The sequence below is a fragment of the Marmota flaviventris genome, chromosome X (genome assembly GCF_047511675.1).
Source record: "Marmota flaviventris isolate mMarFla1 chromosome X, mMarFla1.hap1, whole genome shotgun sequence".
Classification (NCBI taxonomy): Eukaryota; Metazoa; Chordata; class Mammalia; order Rodentia; family Sciuridae; genus Marmota; species Marmota flaviventris.
The window spans coordinates 107,290,997-107,317,470 of record NC_092518.1 but is presented as its reverse complement, the minus strand read 5'-3'; the positions used below and the strand labels follow the sequence as shown (position 1 = coordinate 107,317,470).

Sequence of the window (26,474 nt, the reverse complement as noted above, 5' to 3'; positions counted from 1 at the left end):
AGACGGCGTGTCTCTGATTTGATATCAAGCTCCTTGATCCATTTTGAATTCACTTTTGTGCATGGCGAGAGAAAGGGATTCAGTTTCATTTTGTTGCATATGGATTTCCAGTTTTCCCAGCACCATTTGTTGAAGATGCTATCCTTCCTCCATTGCATGCTTTTAGCCCCTTTATCAAATATAAGATAGTTGTAGTTTTGTGGATTGGTTTCTGTGTCCTCTATTCTGTACCATTGGTCCACCCGCCTGTTTTGATACCAGTACCATGCTGTTTTTGTTACTATTGCTCTGTGGTATAGTTTGAAGTCTGGTATCGCTATACCGCCTGATTCGCACCTCCTGCTTAGCATTGTTTTTGCTATTCTGGGTCTTTTATTTTTCCATATGAATTTCATGATTGCTTTCTCTATTTCTACAAGAAATGCCATTGGGATTTTGATTGGCATTGCATTAAACCTATAGAGAACTTTTGGTAATATCGCCATTTTGATGATGTTAGTTCTGCCTATCCATGAACAGGGTATATTTTTCCATCTTCTAAGATTTTCTTCTATTTCTCTCTTTAGGGTTCTGTAATTTTCATTGTATAAGTCTTTCACCTCTTTTGTTAGATTGATTCCCAAGTATTTTATTTTTTTTGAAGATATTGACACACACATTTCTTTAGCACAAAAGTGATAGTAGTTTGTCATCTCTACTTTGTTTAGTCCCTTTCAATAAAAAGAAGCTAAAATACCTCTCAAGAAAACCTATTTCATCTTTGGATTACTCCATTAATAATTTCTTCCTTATATTCAACTGAAATCTGCCTTCATGAAACATCCACTTAGTAGAGGCAAATGTTAGCATCTGAAGCAGCACAGAAGTCACTTCACAAACTTTCACAAGTGTGAAGAGAGCTTCCATAGTTTTCTGAGCTTTCTCTTCTTTAGTTCAAACATCCCTAAGTCTTTCAACCATTTCTCATCATTTATGACTGCTTGCTTTTTCTTTGATCATGGCCTCAGGGCCACTTCTTGGTTTTCTAAAACTAACAGGGATAATTATATAAGTAAAAATAGGAGACACCATAATAGTGCTTTGCAAGAATTCAAATATGTAACATCCCCTTGCTCCCCTCTCATCTTCTAATTTCACAATTCTATTAGAAAACCTATTAAGCATGACTAGAAGTGATTTATTCTTTATAAAATCCTCATGCTGCTATTGTTCAGTATTATGTTAGTCTCTAGATATTTATTTTATTCTTCCCTTAAAAATGAAAGAGAAAAAATAAGAGACTGCTTCTTGGTACCTTGAGTAATTTGGACTTGACAAATGTCAATGTGACATGAAAATTTCTCCTGAGATTTTACTATTTCTTTTCCAGTGACTGGTTAATATTTCTTATATTGTTCTCAGTGTTTGACTCCTGTCATTGACTGGAAATGAAGTAGACCTGGAATAGCACCCATTTAGGGCCAGTTAGTATGCTGAGGGGCAGTGGAACTTGTAGAGCACTCTGCTGCAGGAACAAATAGAACCTGGGCTTTGGAGAGCTCTGCAAATAGCTGAGAAATGTCCAAGAACCATTCTCTTATCCACAGCACTGAAGCTACAAATAGTAGAAATACTACATTTAGATTACACAAGTGGTTCCTTCCCCAGCTTGATCTGTGTTAACAGTAGCACTCAGAGGCTCCTTCTGTCTCACCCAAAAACATTTTTGCAGGTCTTCCACAGTGTCCCAAATTTGCACTCTAACAACTGGGATCTTTTGAGTTGATACATTATGTTTCTAAGAGTTCCCAATATAATAACTTATTTTAGAGTGGCCCCTCAAATTAAACTCATCCATTAGTCCTTCAATACTCATTCATTTATCAGTTTACTTTTCAAAGAGACTGTTAGCTGAAAGCAGGACTCTAAAACACAAGACAGGTAAGTTGTGATAAGGGTGAGGGATAGAGCCAAATCATAGGGGAAGGTAGTCTTAGATAAAAGTTGATAGACTAGGGAGTGCTGTGAAGTCAGTGACAAGAAGAGCGGACACCAGCTATTCAAAGAAAACCATGGAAAGACGAGCAGGGAAGGCAGTCCATTCTTCAACACCAAATATTTGTGGCCAAGAATGAGGAAAGAAGTCAAGAACATCATGAAGAACAAGTAAAGGACTACAGCTACCACAGAGCAGGCCATTCAAACTCTCCTGATGCCAACTGACTAGACAGTAGCACCAAAGTTGGTATACCTCCTCTTTTCTGTAACTTGCCTCACAAAAAAATATAAAAAGAATAAATGGGACATTGTGTTAAGTGAGAGAAGCCAGGCACAAAAGGCAAATATTGTATGATTCTATTTATGTTAAATACCCAAAATAGGCAGATCCATGGAGACAGAAATCAGTTTTTTGGTTGCCTGGAACTTAGGGAAGGGTGAATGGGAAGTAATTATCAGCAAATAGGTACAGAATTTCTTCACAGGGTGATGAAAATGTTCTGGAATTAGATGATGGTAGCAGTTGCACAACTCTCTGAATATACTGGAAATTGTTGAATTGCATATTTTAGAAGGGTGAATTTCATGGTACATAAATCATGACTTACTAATTTTCTTTTAAATTAAAAAAGAAGTGTAGATGGCCCTTTCCATCATTTGGATTCTGAGAAAATCAAAGACCAACTCAGAGACCCTATCATTAGGAGCATTGTTTGCTTTAAAAAGACTTGTGATTCCACTCCTTTCTCCTCCTAACTCATAGCAAGCTTCAAGTCAGTCAGTTGCCAGGTGGTGATGCCCACTGATGGGCCTAGGCTTTTGTGAAGAGCTCACACACTGGCACCTCAGTGTGCAATCAGTTGCTAGCTGCGCAGCAGGCTGACTTTGGTTGTGGCTCTCAATCCTAAATCCTTAACTAAAAGTAATTCTGAGACAGAACAAGGTCACACACTGGAAATAAATTCCGTCATTTTCACTTCCTCCCTCTGAGATGTTAATGAGAGAAGCTGCTCTGCATAATATGGGACATCTTTCCAAATTCACAATGACATTATTGGCAGGATCAGAAGCAGCTGCAAGAAAATCAAACCATCCCCCTCCCTACTCCTTGCCATCACCTAAGAATTTCAAAACCCTTTGTAGCCACACAAATGGTTCTGTGCCGTAAAAATCTATTGCAGATGAAACCATGTTTTAATGAGGTCCTTCTAGTATTTTCACAACTACACTTCCTTCAGAAGGATCAACTATGTTATAGTGAAGAGAACCAGCCTTGAATACTCTCATCTTACAATTTAGAGGCCTAGAAAACAAGCAAGTGCCTAAGAGACAAAGAAAATAGAAAGAGGTGCAAATGCCTGAGGCTGGGTTTCTAATCAGAGCTCTGTATCCTTACAGCTTGACCTTCCTGTCAACCCACAGGATACTACCCTTTTGAGATGGGCCAGAGAAACACAAAAGTCAGTGGACCCTGACCTGTGGCCCAGCTAGTAAAAATCCCAGAAAGGTTCTTTTTCAAAAGAGTTAAATTCATTTTAGCAGATAATTTCAAATGAAATAATTTTGGATCTTTTCTTTTTCTTTAGTGTTCCAAAGAACAAGAATGTTTTCTACTTTAGATTAAAAGATTTGTTATCTTCACATTTTCAAAATGATATAAAGGCCAGATTTAAAAGGATTTTAAAATTAAAATGACTGTATTTCACAGATCATTATAGCCTTTTAATTCCAAGCAGACTTGACCCAAAGGCAGGCCTGTAAAGTCTATGTCCTCTATGTAAGAAGCCTCATACCATGTCCCAGAGTGAAATGCCCTAGGCAATACCATATGCCAAGAGGTTCATGGATCAGGGACTTCCAAAGGGTTCAGCTTAGTCTGGGCTGACAATTCTGGTTTTCCCACCCCAATTACCCCTTTGAGCATGGATGACTGAAAGACACAAAATTTTAATAGTTGATACATATGATATACCAAGGATTGAACTCTGGGGCACTGTACCACTGAGCCGCATCCCCAGCCCTATTTTGTATTTTATTTAGAGACAGGGTCTCACTGAGTTGCTTAGCACCTTGCTGTTGCCAAGTCTGGCTTTGAACTTGGGATCCTCCTGCCTCAGCCTCCCGAACTGCTGGGATTATAGGTATGCACCACCATTCCCAGCTTATTGATGCAGCAGTTTTGATACTAAGGACATCCTGTTGTGGTCTAAGAGAAAACCCTCATACTTTCAACTTATTAATAGTGTGTGTGTGTGTGTGTGTGTGTGTGTGTGTCTGGGGAATGAACCCAGGGCCTTGTACATGCCAGGCAAGCAGGCTACACCTAAACTACATCCTCAACTCTTTTTAAGACAAGGTCTCACTAAGTTACCCAGGCTAGCCTCAACCTTGAGATCTAACTGCCTCAGCCTTCTAAGTAACTGGAATTACAGGCATATGCCACCATGTCTGGTCCATTAAGAAGTTTTTTAATATTAAGGAAGATGCACACAGATATTCATATTTTTACCTCTAAAATTTAATAAGGGGTTTTTGCCTGTCCAGCACTTGACTTGAATATAAAACACAATGATTTCACATTTTGATAGGGTTATTTTGGCCATCAAAGCAGAGCCTAGAATGGTTAGATCCTTTGCAGTCACTGATTTTTCAGCTCCTAGCCCAGTGGTTCTTTTTTTATTGATTTAAAAAAAAATAAATGACAGCAGAATGCATTACAATTCTTGTTACACATATAGAGCACAATTTTTCACATCTCTGTTTGTATATAAAGTATGCTCACATCAATTCATGTCTTCATACATGTACAGCGGTTCTTAAGACTAACTCTGTATCAGAATCACCAGCTGAGTTTGTGAAAAATAAAATTCCCAGGCTCATACCCCCATATCAGAATTCTGATATGGTAAGACTAGGAAGAGCACCATGAAACTACACATGGATAAGAACTCAAGTGATTCTGATGCAGGTGGTCCAGGGAGAACTTTTTGAGAAACTTGCCTTAGAAGTTGGAACAATCACTTTGACACCATGTCAGGAAAAGAAGCCTGGAAGATTGGGTCAACTTTGGGTTGCACACCTGACTAAATGATGCCTGTGGAGTCTCCCTAATTATAACAAACTGAATTAGGAGTTGGTGTGTCTGGTTAGATTTGAATTGTTGAACGATACTGATGACTCTCTATTTGCTTTTACTTGCCACTCGTGGATACCTTGTGCACCCTAGAAACAGAGATACCAGACATAGGTAAGTAAATGACACGGGCAGCTGCCTATTAACCCCCCTTGTCTAAGAGGCCACCTCCCAATAATGTGCTAATGGAAATTTTGCTTCTTAAATAAGGTTAAAGAAATGATGTGAAAGTGAATTTATGGAAATTATGATGCAGGTAAGTGTCTTCCAAAAGAACAGGACTCCACCACTAAGTAGAAATTTGCTAGAAGAGAACATACTGAAAAGAAAACAAGATAAGTGAAATCTGGCAGTTCAGTACTTCATGGTAAAGCAAGGTCATAAGTCTCATCATATTTCCCTAAGGTGATATCACAAATTAGTCTGTAAGTTCAAACAGATTGGCTGTTTTCAAGTTGCAGGTAGAGACAGGAATAATACAGCAATCTCCCTAGATCCAGAAATGGAGTTGTCAAGTGTATGATGACCTTATGAAGAGTTTTCTTTCTTTCTTTGGTATAACCTTATGGTTTCTATTTCTTCCCACCACAAAGAATAGGAAAATTCTGAAATAACTGTTTACCACTTACCATCATTGTCACATAGCTCTGGAATTAATCATAATGAGTATTTATTCAATTTGTTTCTTTATTAAACTTGTTAAAACTATTCTAAATTCCTGAAATTGTAAAAGAGAAAACTGAATTTATTCACTCCCAAATGCCGATTGTCATCAAAATGGCACCAATAGGGTTTATAATTTGGATTTCGTTTGAGAGATGCCACTTCCTAAATGCCAATGCATGAGATCAGCCTCACTACTTTGGCATAACTGATTCCTTAAGCAAATTAAATTGGTTGTCAAATTGCTTACTGGTAAAGTGTTGCACAGTATTAATTGTAAGCATTAATTGCCCATTTAACAATCTATGTGATTTTAACTAGCATGAATGAAGTGATCTTTGCTAAGTTGAAGGACACTGGTTGAATGTAAAACTAACCAGAAGGTGAAAATAAGTCTAACACCCTAATTATAAAAGTAATCTTCACATTTCTCAAATTGCTATATGTATTTAGACACGAGGGATTATAGCAAATTGGAATGTAGCACAGTGGCTTTTCTTTCTAAAGTATGGCATGTTTTCAGAAAGTAGAAAGTAATCAGTTTCAAAAGAGCTGAAGTGCACTTGGGCAATGGCATGAAATGGCAAGAAATTACATACCAATATAGGGAATGTCCTGACTGTTGGCTGTCAAGAAAATAACATTAATCAGATTTGAATTTGGTATGGTGGGCTATTACATTTTCTAAATGCTAGTACATAAGTTAGAGAAAATCCTCACTGAGCAAAATAAGACATGTTACTCAGAAGGCAAGAGCACTGATTTTTGTTCAATTTCAGAACAATTTCTGATGGAATATTACACACATAGTCACACATAGTCACACATGATCTAATCTAATCTAATCTTACTACAGGCCCAGTCTTGTTAGTGACCCTGGGCAAGCCCCCCCTATGTGTCTGGGTTTCCCCAGCTGAGGTTTGAGGGGAATGCTAATTCTAACTTCCCTCAGAGGCACATTGGAGATATTCAATAATGAATGAATGTAATGCATTCCAAAGTACTTTTGTGTGGATAACATTTCTCTTAGAGAAATAGCTTATGGGCTTTTTCTAAACAAAGCATGATTAATCTGGCTTAGCTGAAACTCCACAAACTGGCTACCAAAGTATTGACAGTTGTTTCGGGGAATGGTTGTGACTCCTTCTTTATTCTAGAAAGATCTAAGCACATTGGAGAAATTTTATTCTGCAGGTAAAAATTCAACTAATGTAAAAACTTTCACTCAAACCCCTATTTAAGAAGTCTCTGCTACAGAGATTCCTTGTCTGATAAAATTGCCAAATCAGCCTGGAGTCTGTTGGATCCTTTTTCAGTGTATTTACAGCACCTGTCATGGTGGTTCCAGGGTTGAAGATATTCCTGGAATCTACCAGATTATCTTACTTGACGAAGGTAATTGGATAAAAATCAAGTATTCCAACTGAACCTGATTTTTTTCCAATAGAAACTGTAACCTGAATCCCATTAGTATTTTCCAGGCTTATTATTATTAACATACATAAATATGCTTGAGAGGGCAAATGCAATTTTGAATACAATTAAGAACAAACCAGTCTTTAAAGGTACCTTTGACCCTCTCTCCTCCATATTGCTGGTTAAGTATTCAAGGCCTAAACTTACTTATGTCTTAGTTTCACGTCCCACAGTCCAGTTTAGTTCAACACTTACCAAACACCAAATCTGTCAGGCACTCTATTTGGCACTAAGAATAGAAAGGTGAATATGGTACCTGCCTGCAAAGAGCTCACAGTGTAGGTGGAGAGAATGAGAGATGTGTGGCAAAAATAGTGCTTACATATGCCTCCAGATATTGGCTTCTAATACTATTCTCCAATACAAGGAACTAGGGATTCTTGGAGAAATAACTGATTCTAGGATTGGGGCAGGAAGTGTATAAGATGACTCGGTAGAACATTTTATAGTGCCAGAATGTATGGAAGTGCTATCAAAAAAAATCAACACTTATACAAATTTGGCAAAGGGGCACATGAGCCAACAGAAGAGCTTTGAATGGCTAAAGCTGGAACAATTTGAGCAACAAAATAAAGTAGCATTAGATTTAATGCAAAGTATAAAATAAATATCCATGAGTCCATATTGATATAAATAAACTGGTGAATTCTCTTTTTTTTAGAGAGAGAGAGAGAGATAATTTTTTAATATTTATCTTTTAGTTTTCGGTGGACACAACATCTTTATTTTATTTGTATGTGGTGTTTAGGATCGAACCCAGTGCCCCGTGCATGCCAGGCAAGCGCGCTACCACTTGAGTCACATCCCCAGCCCCACTGGTGAATTCTTAAATAAATGAAAACGGGATAAAGCTCCCATTCAGAAGAATTCAAAATAATTTATGTAGATGTTCCACCCTCAAGGAAGTAGAATATAACTCTCTATACTTCAAATGTTGGGTGTACACAGTTACTTCCTTCCAAAGCAAAAAATACGGAAAGTGGGAAAGAAAGAATACCTTTACAGTGGAGAAACACTGTCTCAGCCAGGAGGTGAATGTCAACCCCATCAGTGATAAGTCATGTTGATAGGTTTGTACCCTTTATATGATTTGATCAAAATAGCATTCGACTTTTGTGGTCTTCCTCCAAAAGCCCACAACTCCTGTCTAGCCACGAGAAAAAGTCACACAAATTCCAATAGAGGGTCATCCTACAAAATATTCCTCAAAACTGGTAAGGTCATCAAAAACAAGAAAATTCTGAAACTGTGACAGCCCAGAAGAGCATAAGGAAACATGATGATTAAATATAATTTGATATCCTGAATGGAGTCCTGAAACAAAAAAGGGCATTAGGTAAAAACTAAGGAAACCTCAATAAAGTATTAACTTCAGTTAATAATTTTTTAAAATAATGCTAATACAACACAATAGATGCTACTAGGTCATGATTCCCTCCTCTCTGCTCATTTCTCTCTTTCTACCTCTTCTGTCATAATATTTGGATTTATGACAGTCAGACCTGATTACTTGTCTGTCTCCTCTACTAAACTGTGAGTTTCATGAAGAAAGGGATTGTATCTTACACAAAGGTAGGTCTCTAGATCATAGCACAGATTTTGGGCACATTTTAGGCACTTAGTAAATGATTTTAATAAATTAATAAACAAACACACAATATAGAAATGGTGCCAAGTAAATATTTCAGATGAAAGGAGTGATGGAGACTTCAACTAATGACAGCAGAGATAGAGCAGGCAGACTAGAGAATTTACAAGGTAGAACTTAAAAAAAAAAACATGATGTTTTGCTAGTTTTGAGTAATGGTGAAGAGAAAGAATTGGAGAAGAGTGGCTTCTACTTTTTCACTTAGTCAACTAGGTGCTAGGCAGAGTTCTGGGTATTGAACATTTTAGAGATAAACAAGAAAAGGTTGCTCTTCTCCGAGCTCTCATGGTTTATTTGGGGGGATACTGACACATAAATAATTTAACATAATATATAATCCCCTTAAGCACAGTGCAAATAACCCAAGCTGGAGATTTAGGGAAGGCTTCCTTAAGAAGTAAAGCCTCAAAAGGCATATGAGAATGAATCAAGTGGAGAAACCTTGTATACCACACAAGAACATTTAAAAGTTTTTAAAGATGAGAGCCAAATCATCAGAATACTCCTGAAGGCAGTGTAGGATAAAATGGACTTAAATATTCAAAAACTTCTATATACCACACTATAGAAAATACTTCAGGCCAGAGATGATGAAACTTAGAACTAATGCAATGGCAGGAGGCATGAAAGAAGAGGATGCTTCTGAAAGCTACTTTACAGACACAATTGCCTGTAGAGAGAAAAAGAAGAATCAGGGATGACTTCCAGGTTTGCAGCTTGAGTGATGCCAGTCACACATGAACCTTAGGTTCAAGTAAAATATCCTCAAACCAAAAGTTACTGCAGCAATTAAAACACTGAAATTAATAAGACTCAAAAAGAATGAGCTTAATCATTGATACAGACAAAAATAACATAAGATCCTATGGGCATATGTGATTGAAGAGTTTAAAAATGTCAAAATAGTCAAGGTAAGTTGTCTTTAGGAGAGATGGCATGTGATTACACAATCCTGTGATCAGGATTATACCTTAAATGAAGTTAAATATAATCAATTGTATGATGTCCTGAAAGAAGAAAAATGAATAAGGGAATTGATCATCAGCTTAAAAAAAAAAAAGAACTTTGGAGAAGAAAATTTTGACTGCGGATCTACAGCACAGTCCTCCCAGCAATGCTTCTCTACCTTTGGCCATGCTATTTAACTGACAGCAAGAGCCTTAGGAGGATGGCAGTGTCCCCAAGTAAGGCAGAAAGCACAGAAAAAGAACATGTTTTTGAGGGATGGGGAAGGTAGAAAAATAAAATAACTTCTGTTTCGGATTTTTGAGTTTGAAGTGACTGTGAGATATTCAGGCAGTCTCCCAATTGGTAATTGGATAACAGGGTATGAAAAGTATCAGAAAAGTTATCTCCTGGGATTTTTTTCTCCTGTTTCTTTCTACCCTCAAAATTGATGATATTAAAATGCTAGCATCATTTCAAGTTAGCAGTACACATTGGACATTTTTTTTCATACCTAGACCCATGAGAAGAAAAATAAGTATCTGTCCCCTCCTTATATAAGCAGGAAGATTCATGAATTCTTTCACCTAAGAGATTTTTCAATTTGTGACACACAGCAGACCCCAGGGGGTGCATGTTGGATAAATTGCTTTGAATAACTTTATTTTTCTCTTTCTTAGCACAAGCCCTGCTCACAAATACTATCTGGCCATGGACCCAGTGTCTGAATCTCTGTATCTATCAGACACCAATACTCGAAAAGTCTACAAATTGAAGTCTCTTGTGGAAACAAAAGATCTGTCCAAGAATTTTGAAGTGGTAGCAGGAACAGGTGACCAGTGCCTTCCCTTTGACCAGAGTCACTGCGGAGATGGTGGGAGAGCATCAGAAGCTTCTTTGAACAGCCCTCGAGGTAAAAAACAACAACAAAAATCTTCCTTTCATCAACTAAAGATTTCATTTGGCTTCACAAAATCCAAAGACTGCCATACTGCCATACTGTACTTCATCCATCCATCTCAATATTCTGCCTCTGACAAACAACTCTAAGTCTATCCCAGAAGATAGGCATATACATGGTGAAATTTTAGCCAACATGCATTAGTATGGTCATAATTGATAGCAAAAGATTGAAACACTCCCCTTCTGATTGATAAATAATTATTGGCCAAAGCCCTCTGAGTACCTCCTGTCTCCTAACTTCTCCCAGGGACTAACTCCTGAAACCTCCCCGCAGTCCAGCAACTAAAGGGTTAAACTGGCCCAGAAGAGAGCCTTCAGGCCCCTCCTTTACGTCTGTGGTTTGCATTGAGTGGGATCAGGTCTGTGTCCACCTTCTACCACTGTCAAGTGTGTTGTATATCTATCTCAAAGACCTTTACCATTCCTACTTTTTGCTTCACAACCATTAACATACCTTTTTTTTTCCCACCAATTTATCTAGATCTTTTTTTTTTTTTTTTTTTTTTTTTTTTTTTTTTTTTGAGGGGGAGAGTACTGGGGATCGAACTCAGGGGCATTCAACCACTGAGCTGCATCCCTCCCAGGCCTTTTTTTTATCATTTTATTTAGAGATGGGTCTCACTGAGTTGCTGAGGCTGGCTTTGAACTTTCCATCCTCCTGCCTCAAACTCCAAAACCACTGGGATTACAGGTGTGCACCACCACGACCAGCTCTAGATCATTCTTGAAGCTACTTGTATTCTCCCCTAGGATAACAAATTCTATTTTTTGTTTGCCTTCTGTGGTAGGTTGGTCTTACTCTTATTTGTCCTAAATTTTATTCTCAATCTTCAAGGACCAAGTTTGGTTGCCTGGAAGTTAGTGAACAAATGTGAACTTCATGATTTTGTAGACTTGGATTATATTTCCAGTCTAGGCCACTAATATGAAGGATGCTCAACTTTTGTCTATCCCATCTGCTTAATTATTTAATCACTTTTCTGTGTTCCTTCTCCAAGATGTATGAGTGTACATATGTACATTTATTTTAGTGAGTTTTGCAAATTAGTCATTTTATTGGGTCATATGAAACCATTTTTTAAATTGCTACACAAATAATATACATTTGTTGCAGAAAACTTAGAAAAGAGATAATGAAAAACAAAATAGTCACCCATAAACCTACCGCCTATAGAGAACAACCATTAAAGTTTTAGTATTTATCCATTTTTATTCTTTTCAATGCACATCATATATTTTAATTCTCTTAGAATCATATTATGCAATGCTATTCTGTAACTTGATTTTCACACTTAATGTATTATAAATATCTTTCCATGCCAATAAATATAGTGGGGTTAATGTATTTGATTTGTTAGATGGTCACTTATTATTTCAAATATTAAGAGGTTACTTTTTAGCCTTTTGACATTAGCCATGTTGGGATTAGGTTCCAACAACTAAAGTTTAAAGACTTTTTGTGTGTGTGCTGGGGATTGAATCCATGGCCTTGTGCATGCAAGGCAAGCACTCTACCAAGTGAGCTATATCCCCAGCCCAAAGACTTTACTTTCTTTAAGGCTTTATCTTTCATAAATTCCTTCTAGCTAACCCCAGTCGATTATATCTGAATTTCTTTAACAGTGTCTACACTATCAAATTAGTACTTGATTATATTTTGCCTTCTTTTGTTTTCCATTTCTTTCATGAGTGGGAGATTTTTTTCCAAAAGAAATTGCTTGAGATGAAAAACTATACCTCATATTTTTTTAATTTTTCCCACTTCTCCAATTTTTAGCACAGTATATTCTTTAGGTGCTTATTGTGTTATTGATCAATTAAGTAACTAGTATTTATGCCAGATATTCCTAAAAGGAATTTCAGTGATATTTATGATGGGAGGGAATGATGTTTAAAGGGAATGAATTTTACCTTGAAGAACATAAGCCCCCCAAGTACTACAGTAAAGTGTTCTTTCTTCCCTGTGCCATTTCTTATACATAGTAGGTCCACAATAAATATTTAATGAGTGAATGAATAACTCAGCTCATCGTCAAAGGAAATACATCAGGCTGGGTGCCACCTTTTTCACAGGTTTAAAACTTTGTGGGTATTATAATGATGTCTGCATAAGAAATAGGGAGGAATCAAGCCTGTATTGTGCCTGAAATTGACATCCTCCTGAGTTGCTTCTAGTATGAAAACCACTCATCTCACCTACCACATTCAACCTGCCACATAGAGAATGAATATCTCAGCTTTTCCAAATAAAGCAAATAATTGGTTCACTGCAGCTTTTTTTGCTTGGAAAGCAGCAATAATAGAGTCCTGATGAACAGGATTTACATGAACTCTTGAAGCATCGGTAATGAGAATGCCAAAATTTATACATCTATTAAAGCTAATATTAAACTACATTTTTCTTCTTGTCATAGCCAGTGGTATATTTTCCTTTGGCCTGATTTATTTATCTATCTTTCCAAAAGTGGCCTTTACCATATAATCTGATACACTTTATTCATCCAAAGCAGCAAAGGGTCCTAAGAACACCTAGCTTAGACTTCACTATCTTAATCCAGCAAGTGAACAAGAATATTTAACAGAATGGGATGTACGAGTTACACTAAATATCCACCACATCACCTTCAACCATGCTGACAGTGTTTAAAAACCCTGAAAATGCCAGCAGATCAGGAGGCTGAGACAGGAGGATTGTGAGTTCAAAGCCAGCCTCAGCAATGGCAAGGCACTTAGCAACTCAGTGAGACCCTGTCTCTAAAAAAAAAAAAAAAAAAAAAATACAAAATAGGGCCGGGGATGTGGCTCAGTGATCAAGTGCCCCTGAGTTCAATCCCTGGTACCAAAAAAAAAAAAAAAAAAAACTGATAGTGCTCTATGAAATCATTCACATGACAGAACCTATGTTCAGACATAAGTTTCTCTAAAAATGCTGGTCAGAAACTTAGGTGCCTAGCTATGACACCTATCTCTATGCTGAATATAGACAGTACTCACCCCTGTCAGTGAATCAGAAGTGAGATTCTCATTATATGGAATGCTGCAGGGCAATTTCATGGACTTCCATAGAAGGAAAAAAAATCATGCAAGAAGTTATTAAAGCACAGTGTGAAAATTGAGAGAAGAGTATGGCTAATTGCTAATTTCATCTTTGAAGTTCTCCTGCAGGTTCTTTGTCTCTCAAGAAAGCCCAATTTGGTTTTTGCTTTAGAACTACCATGCACATCAGCTTCTTCCTTCCCCCTTAAAAGACAGCAACTGTTTAATGGATATCTTTAAAGAAAAGTTAGAATTTTCCCCCTCTATTCAGAAGCTCATAAAGAAAAAGTGTAGATCAGTAGAAAATGGAAATGTACATCTAGGGAGTACAATTTCTAGGTTAGCAAAGAGAGCTTGCTTTAAGACTTTAACAAGCAACATATTGCAGGTATAGGGAGACTCTCCAACATGTCCTTAATTATGCAAGGTAAGTCAAGTAAATGTTAATCTGCAAGACAGCTAATTTACTTTCCAAATATATTCTAAAAATAGATGAAACAAAATTTGCTTTTGAGATCACTCATCCTAAAGTCAGAGTCAATTACCAAATGGGATTAAAAAAACAGCAAAACATAAAAAGTTAGAAGCCATGGGGTGTTTTGTTTATTGGGGACTTTTTGTTTGTTTTTGTTTCTGAAAAATGGCAGCAAATTGTAGTGAATACCCAGTGGGGGAGACTGGACTTTCTTGCTCAATACATGTAATTTCCATGCTTCTTTAAATGATTCTGTGCAAGTCACTGTACCTCACTGTGATCTTCTGAACATAACTTAATGATGCCATGGCTGGTTTTGTGACATTAGCCATTCTAACACTGGGTCCTGAGATTCCTCAGTTGTAAACTGAGGGCTCATAATGATCTTTCCCTAAGCTTTAAAGTATTACAATAACCATAGATAATTACTGGGTCCCTATTTTGTGCCATACACTGTACTAGATATATTATACACAGTATCTCTTATCTTCACAACAATGCACAAGTCTATATTGTAATATTATTCCCATCATGCAAACAAGGAAACTGATAAGTTAAGAAATTTACCCAGGGTCAGACAGTTTATATCATACTCCTGGAATTCAAACCAGTTCTGCCTGATTAGAAGAAAATATTCATGATACCTCCACTATCTCACACTACTTCCCTATCTGCTAAAATCTAAATGAGCAGATATATAGTGTAAAACTCAAATAACAAAATCTATGATCTCTGGGAAGGATAGAAATATTGGGAAATAGTTTTCATCTAATGACATGTATTCAATGGAAACAAAGTAGTTTTATTTACAAGATAAAGAACCTTTAGTCTAGTTTCCTTTTCTATTAAACTCATTTCTCTGATTTTTCTAACCTAAGAGTGTATGCATAGTGCACTACATAGCATTTACATAGTCTATAAATGTAATTATTCAAATAAATCTCCAGGAAACCTTGTCACTTCTCTTTGGAAGATTCTGCAATTAGGAACTTCACCAAATTTTCCTTAAGGGACCAAGGCAGGAAACCTTCATTTTATTAAATTTCTTGGCTACAGTAGTAACTGCAAATTGTGTTTGAAGGAAAAATGGAAGCATCTCCAAATAGAATTTCATATGATAGCCCCTGGCTACTTCTCCTGGGAAGAAGTCTTTATCTGACCCAGTTTTATGCATTTTGATTTGAATCCCAATAAAGAGAAACATTTGCCATTTTACTCATCAATACTTCAATGTAATGGGGCAAAGAAAAAAGTTTAACAAAGAGGTTGACGGAGTGCTAATCCCTGGCATTGTATATGAGTTTGAATTGACTTTGAAAGATGCTTTTAAACCATGCATGGATGATGTAGTTGAAACTTAGGTTCCATTTATTATTTTTACTGCAACTTTCTTTAATTCTACAGAGAACTCAAACTAATGAGTCATGTAATAGATGACCAAGTACTTAAGCAGAATGTGAAATGGTACTAGGTGGGGATATAAAGTAAAATTTGTGACAAGCTTGAATGCATTTATTTTTTTAAGTACATACAGAGGGTGAAGGAGTGACTGGACAGGATGAAATTAGTCAATGACTTAACTTGGTTTTCTTGTTCTCACCAAGGATTATATCTCTGTTTTCATGCACATCTTTAAGCAAAGTGACCTGAGAAGTCAGCAGGACTTAGGCAATACCAGGTGACTGCCGATGGTTGTTCCATATGAGAAGGATGATCCTTAAATCTTAGCAGCTTCCAAAAGTAGTTTCAGGTATTCATGACACCAGCCATACATAATATATTTTAACTTTATTGGCAATTATTAAATCTGAGTCTAAAAAAGTCTAGATACTAATAGTTTTCATACCTTCCTAGATCTAGCTGAGATATATCCTGAAGCTCTATTCCTTCCTCGGGCATGTGCATGCTATTCTGAAAAGCTATGTTTAAGATTAATGAAAAGATGCTGACTATGATCAGTGATGTCTTATTGATGTCACAGGTCTCTATGAGGGAGAGAGTAAAGTACAGAAACAAGAATTAGACTGTTCTTTTGGTTCTCCTGTGTGATGAGAACAGCAAGGTTTTCTTAAATTCCTTTAACATATGATCTACCTTGGTGATCTCACCATTTGGATTGACTTGAAGGATAGCTCTCAACAAAATTACAGAGGAACCACAACATGAACAAAAATAATAATATATTTAGGAATCACAAATAATTCCATTAGAGTAAAAATATTTAAGGGTAATATGAAAGGCAGGGATATGAAAAGAAAGAAAATTTTCCTGTTGGCAAAGGATCTGAAGCAGCTGAGTAACAGCATCATTTGATGCATGTATTTTAGATCATTTTGGTGATTGGATAATTAAATGTACTGGCGCAAGGTTGGGGCCAAGAAACCATAGGCAGTTCTGATAATTTTAAGGTAGGCAATGGAAATTAATATAATAAGAGGCAGAATAATCCTTCAGAAAAAGGAGAGGCTAGCCAAGAAAGCATGGTGTCCAGGAAGCCAAGGGAGTAGCTCATTTTAAGAAGGTATGGAAACCAATATTAAATGTTGCCTATTTCTAGTAAAAGGTGAAAGATTTATACGATCTGAAGAGAAACCAGAGTATATGTCGCCTATTTCTAGCCATCGCATTAGAGAATGAGTTCATCAAAGACGCTACCATTGGTGGTTTGAATGGTGGTAGAGGCAGAAACTAAATTTTAGTCATTACATGAGCCAATGAGAAATGAAAGAATAAATATCACTAATGAAGATCACTCTTCTGAGGAGCAAGGAAAGGGAAGAAATGCCAAAACAAGATCTGTAGGAAACTGGAAGGGGGTAGACAATGACTAGGAGGGGAGAATGAAAAGACCATCCAAGGTTATGTGTAATATAAGGATAAGGATAAGTTTGTTGGTAGAAGGAGCTAGAAAGTTGATGGTTTTCTATCTGATAGCCTCAGTGTTCTCAGAAAAATGGAGCATTTATTCTGAAAAATGAGGAAGTGAGGTCAGACCTTGATGGCATGAGAAATTGTGGTGCTAGGTATCTGGTAGAATAGTAGCAAAGTGAGGAGAGGTGGGGGAATAACAATGAAATACAGTCATCCCTCAGAATCCACAGAAAATGCTCAGGTCTCTTATATGAATGGCATAGTATTTGCATATAATCTACAAACATCCTCTAATATGCTTTACATCATCTCTACATTACTTATAATATCTAATAAAATATAGATGCTATGTAAACAGTTGTTATACCATATTATTTAGGTGAGTGCTGACAAGGAAAATAGTCTGTACATGTTCAGTACTGATACAATTTCTTTTTAATATTTTCAATATGTGGTTGATTGATCCAAGAGTGTGGAACCTGTAGATGCAGAGGGCTGACTATACCTCACATCACAATTTTGTCTACAATGAAACTTGGATCCCTGTATGTAAGGACTGACAGCATAGAATGATGATTCTTTTTTTTCTTTAAGATCACTAGCCAAAATAACTTTGCTTTCTTATCACAGCTCCTCAATATCACACCTTTCTTATCTGTCCACTTAAGAATTGCCTCCACAGATTGAAAATAAGAGTCTCTGGCCAAAACAAAAAAATGACAGAGATCACACACTAACAGGCTGCAAATCACTTAAATCATATTTTGAGTGGTGTATTATGGTAACCTATAAATAACTAATTGCGTAAAATTACTTTAGTAGTTTCTAGATGGCAGCTTTAATTAAAAGCACCAGAGACATTTAGAAGTTTAGAAATGGATGGCATGTAATTTGCCCTTTTACCAACCATAAAATGGTAATTAAGGAATTTGATTCACTTCTTCCTATTAAAAGTTTTATGAGAATAGCAAGTTCCTTCTAAATACAGTTTCTCCTCAGCAGAAGGTAGTGCATTTGCTTTATCAGTCTTCTCCAGCAGGGTAAGATGTTTTAATGTACAAATTCTTCAGAAGTTAATTAGGAAATCTCTTTCAATGCAAAATGTTTGTTTTTAAGGTTCTAAAACATGAAACTGTACTAGTGTTAAAACTTTGATCATGGCCCCATATTGCTCCATCATCAATATAAGATGGCCCCACAATTCCAAGTTTACCAAATGCACAGAGCTCACTATAAAATCAGAGAAACAGAGTAATAATTTCCTGATAAGTGTAGCATGCTTTGCTGATTTTTAAAGGCCTCTGTAGTCTACGGTGCATTGACTTCTCAGGGAATCCAGAACATCCACTCAACAATGGAGGAGTTACCAGAAGATGTTTTTAGCTTCCTTGATCCTTCAGAAATACTGGATAAATGAGCAGATATATAGTGCAAAACTCAAATAACACATAGTAAGCCAAGATGTCTTTGGAAATCCATGAATTTAACATCATCATGGACTAAAACAGAAATGGAGTCAGGAAGTTTATTTTTGTTTTATAATTGAACAATTTATTGTATTTTTGACCACTTCAGCACAAGGATTATAGATGGCATCACACAGAGCATTTACACCAGTATCACTAATGACTTAAGTTATATGCATGTAAGAAGGACACTGCTGCTTCTTTTTAATCAAGAAAAAGCAGATTTTTACAGGGTATCTAAGTTAGATGGATCTAAGCAGCAAACTGGTAAAGTGGAAGATGTTTGAAATAAATGCCTTCTCTTCCTTTTGTCTTCCATGATTCCCTGCAACTCGTACCCTGTCTCTCCTAGATAGAAATATACCCTTTCCTTTTCTATAACACCTAGTCAGAACTGGGCGGGAATACAACAGTATGTTAAAGGAGAATGGGGCCATGGGAGAAGTATTTTATCACTGGTATTGTTTAGAATTTCCAATGGATGATGTTAGTAAAAACAGAGCTACTATTCATCAGGCTCCTTATCATTTTAATGTTTCTACAAGAAGTACAAAGTGTGCCCCACAGCCCACAAACCTTGGTACAGCACTGTAGGTAGTAAGAAAAATACAAAATAATGTTCATTGAAAAGTTCAGGACATAAATCTGTATGTTCTGTGTGGTGCTACATCTGTAAGGGTGCAAGTATATATTTACATAAAGAGAAAAATGTTTGGAAGCAAATATATCTACATGTTAGCGATGATAATTTCTGAAGAATGAATGATAATTGATTTTATTTTCTCTTTCATTTTCTGAGCATTTATTTTTATAAGTCAACAAAAGACAATAATGCTATTTTTCAAATGATCAAATGCTTAGTTATGAAATAAAATATAGCTTTGTATTATTCTTTAAAAATAGGTTGTTAGGGCTGGGGTTATGGCTCAGCAGTAGAGCACTCACCTAGCATGTGTGAGGCTTTAGGTTTGATCTCAGCACCATATAAAAATAAATAAGTAAAATAAAGCTATTGTGTCCAACTACAACTAAAAAATAGATATTTTTTAAAAATAGGTTATTATTATTCTTTGGGGGGGGTACTGGGGAGTTAAATCAGGGAAGCTTAACCACTGAGCCACATTCCCAGCCCTTTTTATTTTGAAACAAGGTCTAAATTGATGAGGCTGGTCTTGAACTTCTGATCCTTTTGCCTCAGCCTCCCAAATTGCTGAATACAGGCATGTGCCACCAAGCCCAGCCTCAAAAATAGGTTATTCTCTCTCTCTCTCTCTCTCTCTCTCTCTCTCTCTCTCTCTCTCTCTCTCTCACACACACACACACACACACACACACACACACACACAGGGTCCTGTCCTGTGGCCTGATCTCTGAGGACTCAGGTCTCTGCTTTCATGGGTGATAGCATTCCAAAGGAGTGGCATAGTTCTGATGGTTGACAATGGGTTATTCTTATCTGAATATGTTACAGGACACCTGCTGAAGGGATAATACCATAAGTCAAAAAAGAAACCTAAGTGGAAAACCTTGGAATCCTGATACATCAATAGTAAAAGATATTAATTGTACCTATTTTTAAAAGAGTAGTATAAAAAATTAAATGATCCATAATCTCATTATCTAGATAAGCCCTCCTTGTATTGAGAAATAAAAAATATTTTTGAACTGTATAGAAAAATGCAAAAAGAAACTTTTAAGCTTATTTACCACAAACACACTCCAGTCCTCTCTCCAAATGTAAGCTATTTTAACAGTTTCTTGAGATTCTTCTAGACCTTTATATTTACTTTTTCTTATGTGTAAAGAATCATACCATATGGATTACTCTTCACCATGCTTCTTTCATTTAATAATATATCTTGAAGATCTTTCCATAAAAGCATGTACATAATTACCTCTTTGTTTTTAAGAGCTGCTTAATATTATAACATATGGAATTATCATAATTTATTAAGCCAGTTGCATCTTCATGAACTTTTTTATTTTAATCTTTTATTATTACAGTTCCACAGTGAACAACCTAGTTCATGTATTTTGGAGAACTATTGTGAATATATGGCATTAAATTTTAACAGTAGTGCATATTACCAAATCATCCTCACAAAAAATGAATATATTTGTACTTTCACTCATAGTATTTAAGAGTACTTGGGTTTGCCATACCTTCAGTGGTTCTGAATATAAACTTTCTATTGAATGCATGTGCATCTGATCAGTGGGAAATAGTATCTTGTAGCTTCAATTTGTATTCTATTAATTATCACTGAAGTTGAGTGCCATTTTCACATGTTTTGTGACCATTTTATTTTCTTTTTAGTAAGCTCGCTTTCATATCCTTTGCTAACTTTTCAATCAAGGTCATTCAGGTTTTGAAAAATAAGAAAAACATCCCTTTGTTTCTCATATGTATTACAAATATTTTTTCCAATTTGTTATCCCTCCCCCTCCTTTTTTCATTTTTCATACTAGGGATAAAATTCGAGATCTTGCACATTGGAGGCAGCTACTCTACCCCTGAACCGCATCCCCAGCCACTAAACATCCTATAGAGATTTTCAAACTTGATAGCATTAGGTTATCAATATATTTCCTTAATGTCTCTACAGTTTGTGTCCTGATGGAAAAGTCCTCCAATGATAGTTATTTTTAAGGCAGGCTTTTCAGTGAACCTTAAATCATTTTATGTGTTTTTCCCATTTAAGCCCATTGAAATTTGGAAAATTTAGGAACTATTTAAAAAAGTTAAAACCAGAAACTTCAGAATCACATATATAAAATTATCTTTGAATCTATTGTGAATCCATCTCTGAGTTGCTGTTTTCTCATCTGTAAAATGGAAATAGCACCTACCTTTTTTATAGGGTTATATAGGATGAAATTACACAAAGATGAATTCGACTATTACGTTGCACAGATAAATTATGATGATGAGAAAAAGGATAAAATTTGAAATATATTTTAGACTACTTAGTATATATATTATTAAATAGATTATTTTCAAGATTAGTAATTAATGTTTTGTTTTCAAAGTTGTTTGTATTCATATTCTCTTCTTTCAAACTTCATTGGTTGGATATACACAGCTGCAATTTAATTCTAAACCTTGCAAAACTAACTATCCAACTAAAGAGCAAAAATGGCAACCATGTCAGAGAGAGTTACTGGGAAATACATGGCTGAAAAAAATTGTGTGTAAAGTCACAAGTCCATACGGGATAAGGAGACAAGTGTTAAAAATATTCATTAAAGTATAAAAATAGAAACCATCTAATAATAAGTACTTAGTCAAATGATGGAACATTATACAACAGAAAAAAAGAAAGAAGTAGGTCTCCTTGAAAAGCATCCATAGGGACAAAAACATATCATTGGATGAATAAAAGAGAAAATTGCAAAAGGATATATAAAATATTATATAATTTACATATTTGTTATAGTAAAATAAACAGTTCATAATTTAATTTTAACCATTTTTAAATGTACAGTTCTGAAACATTAAGTATATTCATATTACTGTGCAACCATTATGACATCTATTTCCTACATCTTTTTTGGTTCTGGAGATGGAACCCTGGGCTTCATGCATGCTAAACACATGTACTACCATTGAGCTATACCTGAAGTCCACCTACACAAATTTTTGAAGCAGAAAAACAATACCATATATTATTTGTGGATGTACACATTAGAAAATTTATAAAAGCATGCATAGGAAGATACTAATTTCAAGATAGTGGTTACCTCTAGGGAAGGAAAGAAAAAGGGTAAAGGGATAAGGAGATGTGGTTTTATCTCTATCGATAACATTTCCTTTTTGTAAAAGATATGTGAACAAAATGTCAGTATTTACTAAATCCTGGTGATGGATAAATGGCAGTATGTAGTATCATTTTCCAACTTGTATTCATTTGAAATGTTTCATAATTTTGAAACACAAAAAAAAAGAAGTTTGAGAAAGCAACTTAAAATTTTATGTCTGGCCATTCTATTTCAAAAATTGATTTGTTTTGTTTCAAATAAGGTTTATCATTCATAAAGAGATGATAGAGTATTTAATGACCTGTAAGTTATATGTATCTACATGAGACCAGTCTTCAAGGCCTCCTGTAATGACTGATATTAATCTCTTATTTTTTAACTGACTGAATTTATGGCTCTTCCATTAGTGAATCAACACATCTAGTTATGTGTCATATGTGGAATTCCCTAAACGTCTGATCATGAACTTCCTGGAAGAGCCTGAATACAGTCAATTTTATCATTGAACAAAAAAAAAGTCACTGTTTCCTTGGGAGTGAGTTCTGGCCCATTTAAAGTTTTTCCCTGAGGAGTTACAGGCTTAGTAACTCAAAAGTGAGGTTATCTTCAAGCCTCAACTATCAAAGCCCAGCCAGGAAGCCCCAGTGTTATTTGCTCTATTTTTCTTCCAGTTTTATTTGCTAGCTATTCCATTTGGTTTTTCAAAAATCTTGTTAGACTGTGTAATGGGTTTTGGGGAAAAGGAAGGTGGGTAGGTGCCCCATTTTACCAGTATTTACTCAGGAAGGGAAGCTGATTACAGTGGTAATTTCCCTGAGTGGGCAGGAATCATTTCTCATTTTGGAAGGCATCTCTAACCCAAGGAAATTGAAGCCATAGTAGTAGATTGATGAGTCTGTTTTGTCCTTCCCCAAGCCAAAATTCATCAGAATGTATTCTGCCAGGACTACCTACATTGGTTTCCACAATCCTTTCTCTGTGTTCTCTTGAACAAAGTAAAATCAGAACTGCAGAAAAGCTCCTGCTCCAGCCCTGCTTTAGGACTTTGAATCTTGTACAGGAATATCTTCTCATCTTTCCCAGAGTAGTAAAACTGGGGGCATTTCTGAGGAAAGTGAACTAAGAAAAGACTACTTTATATCTTATGTCTTCTGATTTTAGCTCATTAAGCTTCGAATTTAAAAAAAAAAACCCAGAGCAACAGTTAAAACCCTCTTTTTTACTGATGCTGGGCACTGTTTTATTTCCCAAGTATATATGATCCAGTTTTAATAGCATGGCTTTATTCAAATAATCAATTTGAATGTTTTAAAAGAAAATAGTCAATTAAGAGATGACCAAAACTACTGGCTCTTGAATTAGCCATAAATTATATGTTCCTAGTTCCTGGAAATTCTGGAGGTGTTTGAACTATTGGATTAATAACCATTGCAGTTGCAAAAATGGTATGTGACATTATTTTAATATACCTCCATTTGGTTTTGTTTTACCTCCTTTATAAAACTCACTGGTTATTATTAATTACTTTTTTTAATTGCTCAAATTGTTCTGTTTCTAATAAAGATCTTAGTCATTAATTCTATAAACATAAAAAGTACTCCCGCAATGCAAGAACTATGTTAATACTGTAGTTCAACACTGTGACCATTGATTATTACACAAAATCCTCCTGGTTATTCGACAGGTATCAAGAGATGCTGTCATCTTAATTAATAGTTCCAAACTATTTAACTGATGTCAATAAGACACCAGTGCCAATGGTCTTGCTTTCCTATTCATAAGACTCCCACTGGTTTTAGGTATTCTGTCAAACCCACATCATGGTCCCAGTATATCTTGTTAGAAAAAGAACAATGTTCCCTGAGATCAACTGTTTTGTTAAGCTTTTCAAGCAGAAAACTCAAGATTTATAAGTGAAGTAAAATGATATGGCCCCTGCCATGGAGTGGAATATAAGGTGGTTGGGGAGGCAAGGGAGAGACTCATTAAAGAAGACCATAATCCAGCATTAAATTTTGTGATATAAACTTTAAACATTACAAGGGTTCAGGGAATGGAAAATGGATTGGGATTTGGATAGAAAGGGAGAGGGAAATAAGCAGAAAAAGGAAGATGTGGAGGGAAAGAAATGAAATTGAAAAAAAGCTGGACACAAGGGTAAAGAAAAACTGGGAAATGGATTTTAACCTCTATTCCTAATAAGTCAAGTGAACTCCAAAAGAAATAGGAAATCAAAGATTAAGGTACATCCAGAAGACACTAATTTTAAAAAATCTATAAGTAAATAGCAGAAAAATCAGTCGAGAGAAGGGAATGGGGTGGGAGGAAGGGAAGGAAAGGGGAAGTACTGGGGACTTAGACAAATTATATTCCATAATTATGTCAGAGTATATTCTATTGTCATGTATAACTAAAAACCAATTTAAAAAAAGAATAAGGTAAAGGAGAGAAGGTAGGGCAGTGGAAAATAAAGTAGTGACAAGACCAATGAAATTGCTTGATATAATTGACAAGGAAATACTTCCATCAAGATATTTGAAAGCGCTTGAATCAGTTTGTGTATCAGAATTCTTGAGGCTTGTTCTATGCCTTGAAAGATGAACCGATTTGAATCCTAGGGAAAAAGATCATTTCAGGCTCAGGGAATAGTGCAGGCAAAGCTATGATGAAGGGAAAGAGAGTGGTGTATTATACGGGATCATATACAAACAGATCATCACTATCAGCCTAGAGAAGATACTAACAGAATTGCACACAGGGGTCCTGGCATCTAAGTCGAACCATGTTGAAGCAGGTAATCATATAACAGATAAACCAGAGCATGATACTAGAAAACTGTTAATCAAAAACATAAATAATTGTTAACAACACTTGTGTTAACCTTTTGGAAAGATTTCACAGACAGAACAGCTGTTATTTGATTTGGCCTTTACAGTAATCCACTGATATGGGCAGCTCGGCTTTTATTCTCACCATAGACAAAGGCAAAAACCTGAACTGGGGGAGATTATGTAAATTCATTTGAATCACAGTCTCACAAGCAGATCTTCCACCTTCTACCACCAGCCTCTACACTCTTTCCTTCTCCTCTCATGTCTCTCATGAACTTATGTTTGTGGTTGAAAAGCTTAGAGGTAAAAGGTAAGGAGATAGCCTCAGAAAGCCCAGTCTCATGAAGACAAGGCTAAGGAAGTTGTCAACCCCTTTGAACAAGGTATTCAACTTTTTCCATAACTTTGGGTATAACCTTCTCATGCCCACAGATTGTCAAACTTGTAGGTCAGAGCGTGGAAAAGAGAAAACAGTACAATGAGTTGTTTGTCTCATAAAAACTAATTCGACTATCTTTTGCTTTTACTCAGCTGTTTTGTGTGTGTGTGTGTGTGTGTGTGTGTGTGCATACGTGCATGCTGTTGCTGCATTCGTGTATTATTGATTGAGCCCAAATCAGCCCTCCTACATGTCTCTTGAACTTCCATTAGAAAGGCTAAAAAATTGTATTTACACCGTGCCTTCCCTTTCACAAATGACTATACCACTCCTGACTGGGTGAACTTCTGTTTGCATTAGCTTCATTAGTCAATATGTACAGATATTTGAAGAATTTAAAATGGGCCTTCTGTGTTGTTTTGAATGAGCAAATAATTATTCTATAGAAATTTTAATTCTTCTTGAGTTTGCCTACTTTGTGAATAGTAAGCACTGTTGGATTGGTTCCTCATATCCTGCTTTTATTGAGTATTCAGGACAAGGTATTCTACTTAGTTTGCTTTTTTATTAGAACCTCTTGGATGCTCACATACCTTGAGAGAGACTTATTTTCCCTAGAGTGGAACAACTGCAATTAGTTTTTTGCTGGTCCATGGGCAATAAATGAACTTTACTTCCTTGGGCTAATTGTTCACATAAGGATCTTGTGAGGTGGTTTGTTTTCTTAAAATGATAGAGGCATTTCTTCAAAATGTATCTGAGTTGTGTCCTATATACAGTTGCTTTATGTTTGAAGAATTTTTAAGGGGGGCAATAAAATTTAGAGCTCAGATTTAGTAAACCTCATTTATC

General features: G+C 35.9%; 1 protein-coding gene across 3 annotated transcripts in view; it reads left to right on the top strand.

Annotated features, from left to right (window-relative positions):
- The window catches only part of Tenm1 (teneurin transmembrane protein 1), a 556,402-nt gene that overhangs the window by 452,808 nt on the left and 77,120 nt on the right, over positions 1–26,474 (top strand). For 2 of the 3 annotated variants that reach the window (XM_027931186.3, XM_027931177.3), the window contains exons 21-22: positions 5,204–5,224; positions 10,523–10,755. In XM_027931186.3, the coding sequence (XP_027786987.1) occupies positions 5,204–5,224; positions 10,523–10,755 (254 nt within the window). The remainder of the gene's footprint in view (positions 1–5,203; positions 5,225–10,522; positions 10,756–26,474) is intronic. The other variant, XM_027931196.3, reaches the window with a different exon arrangement.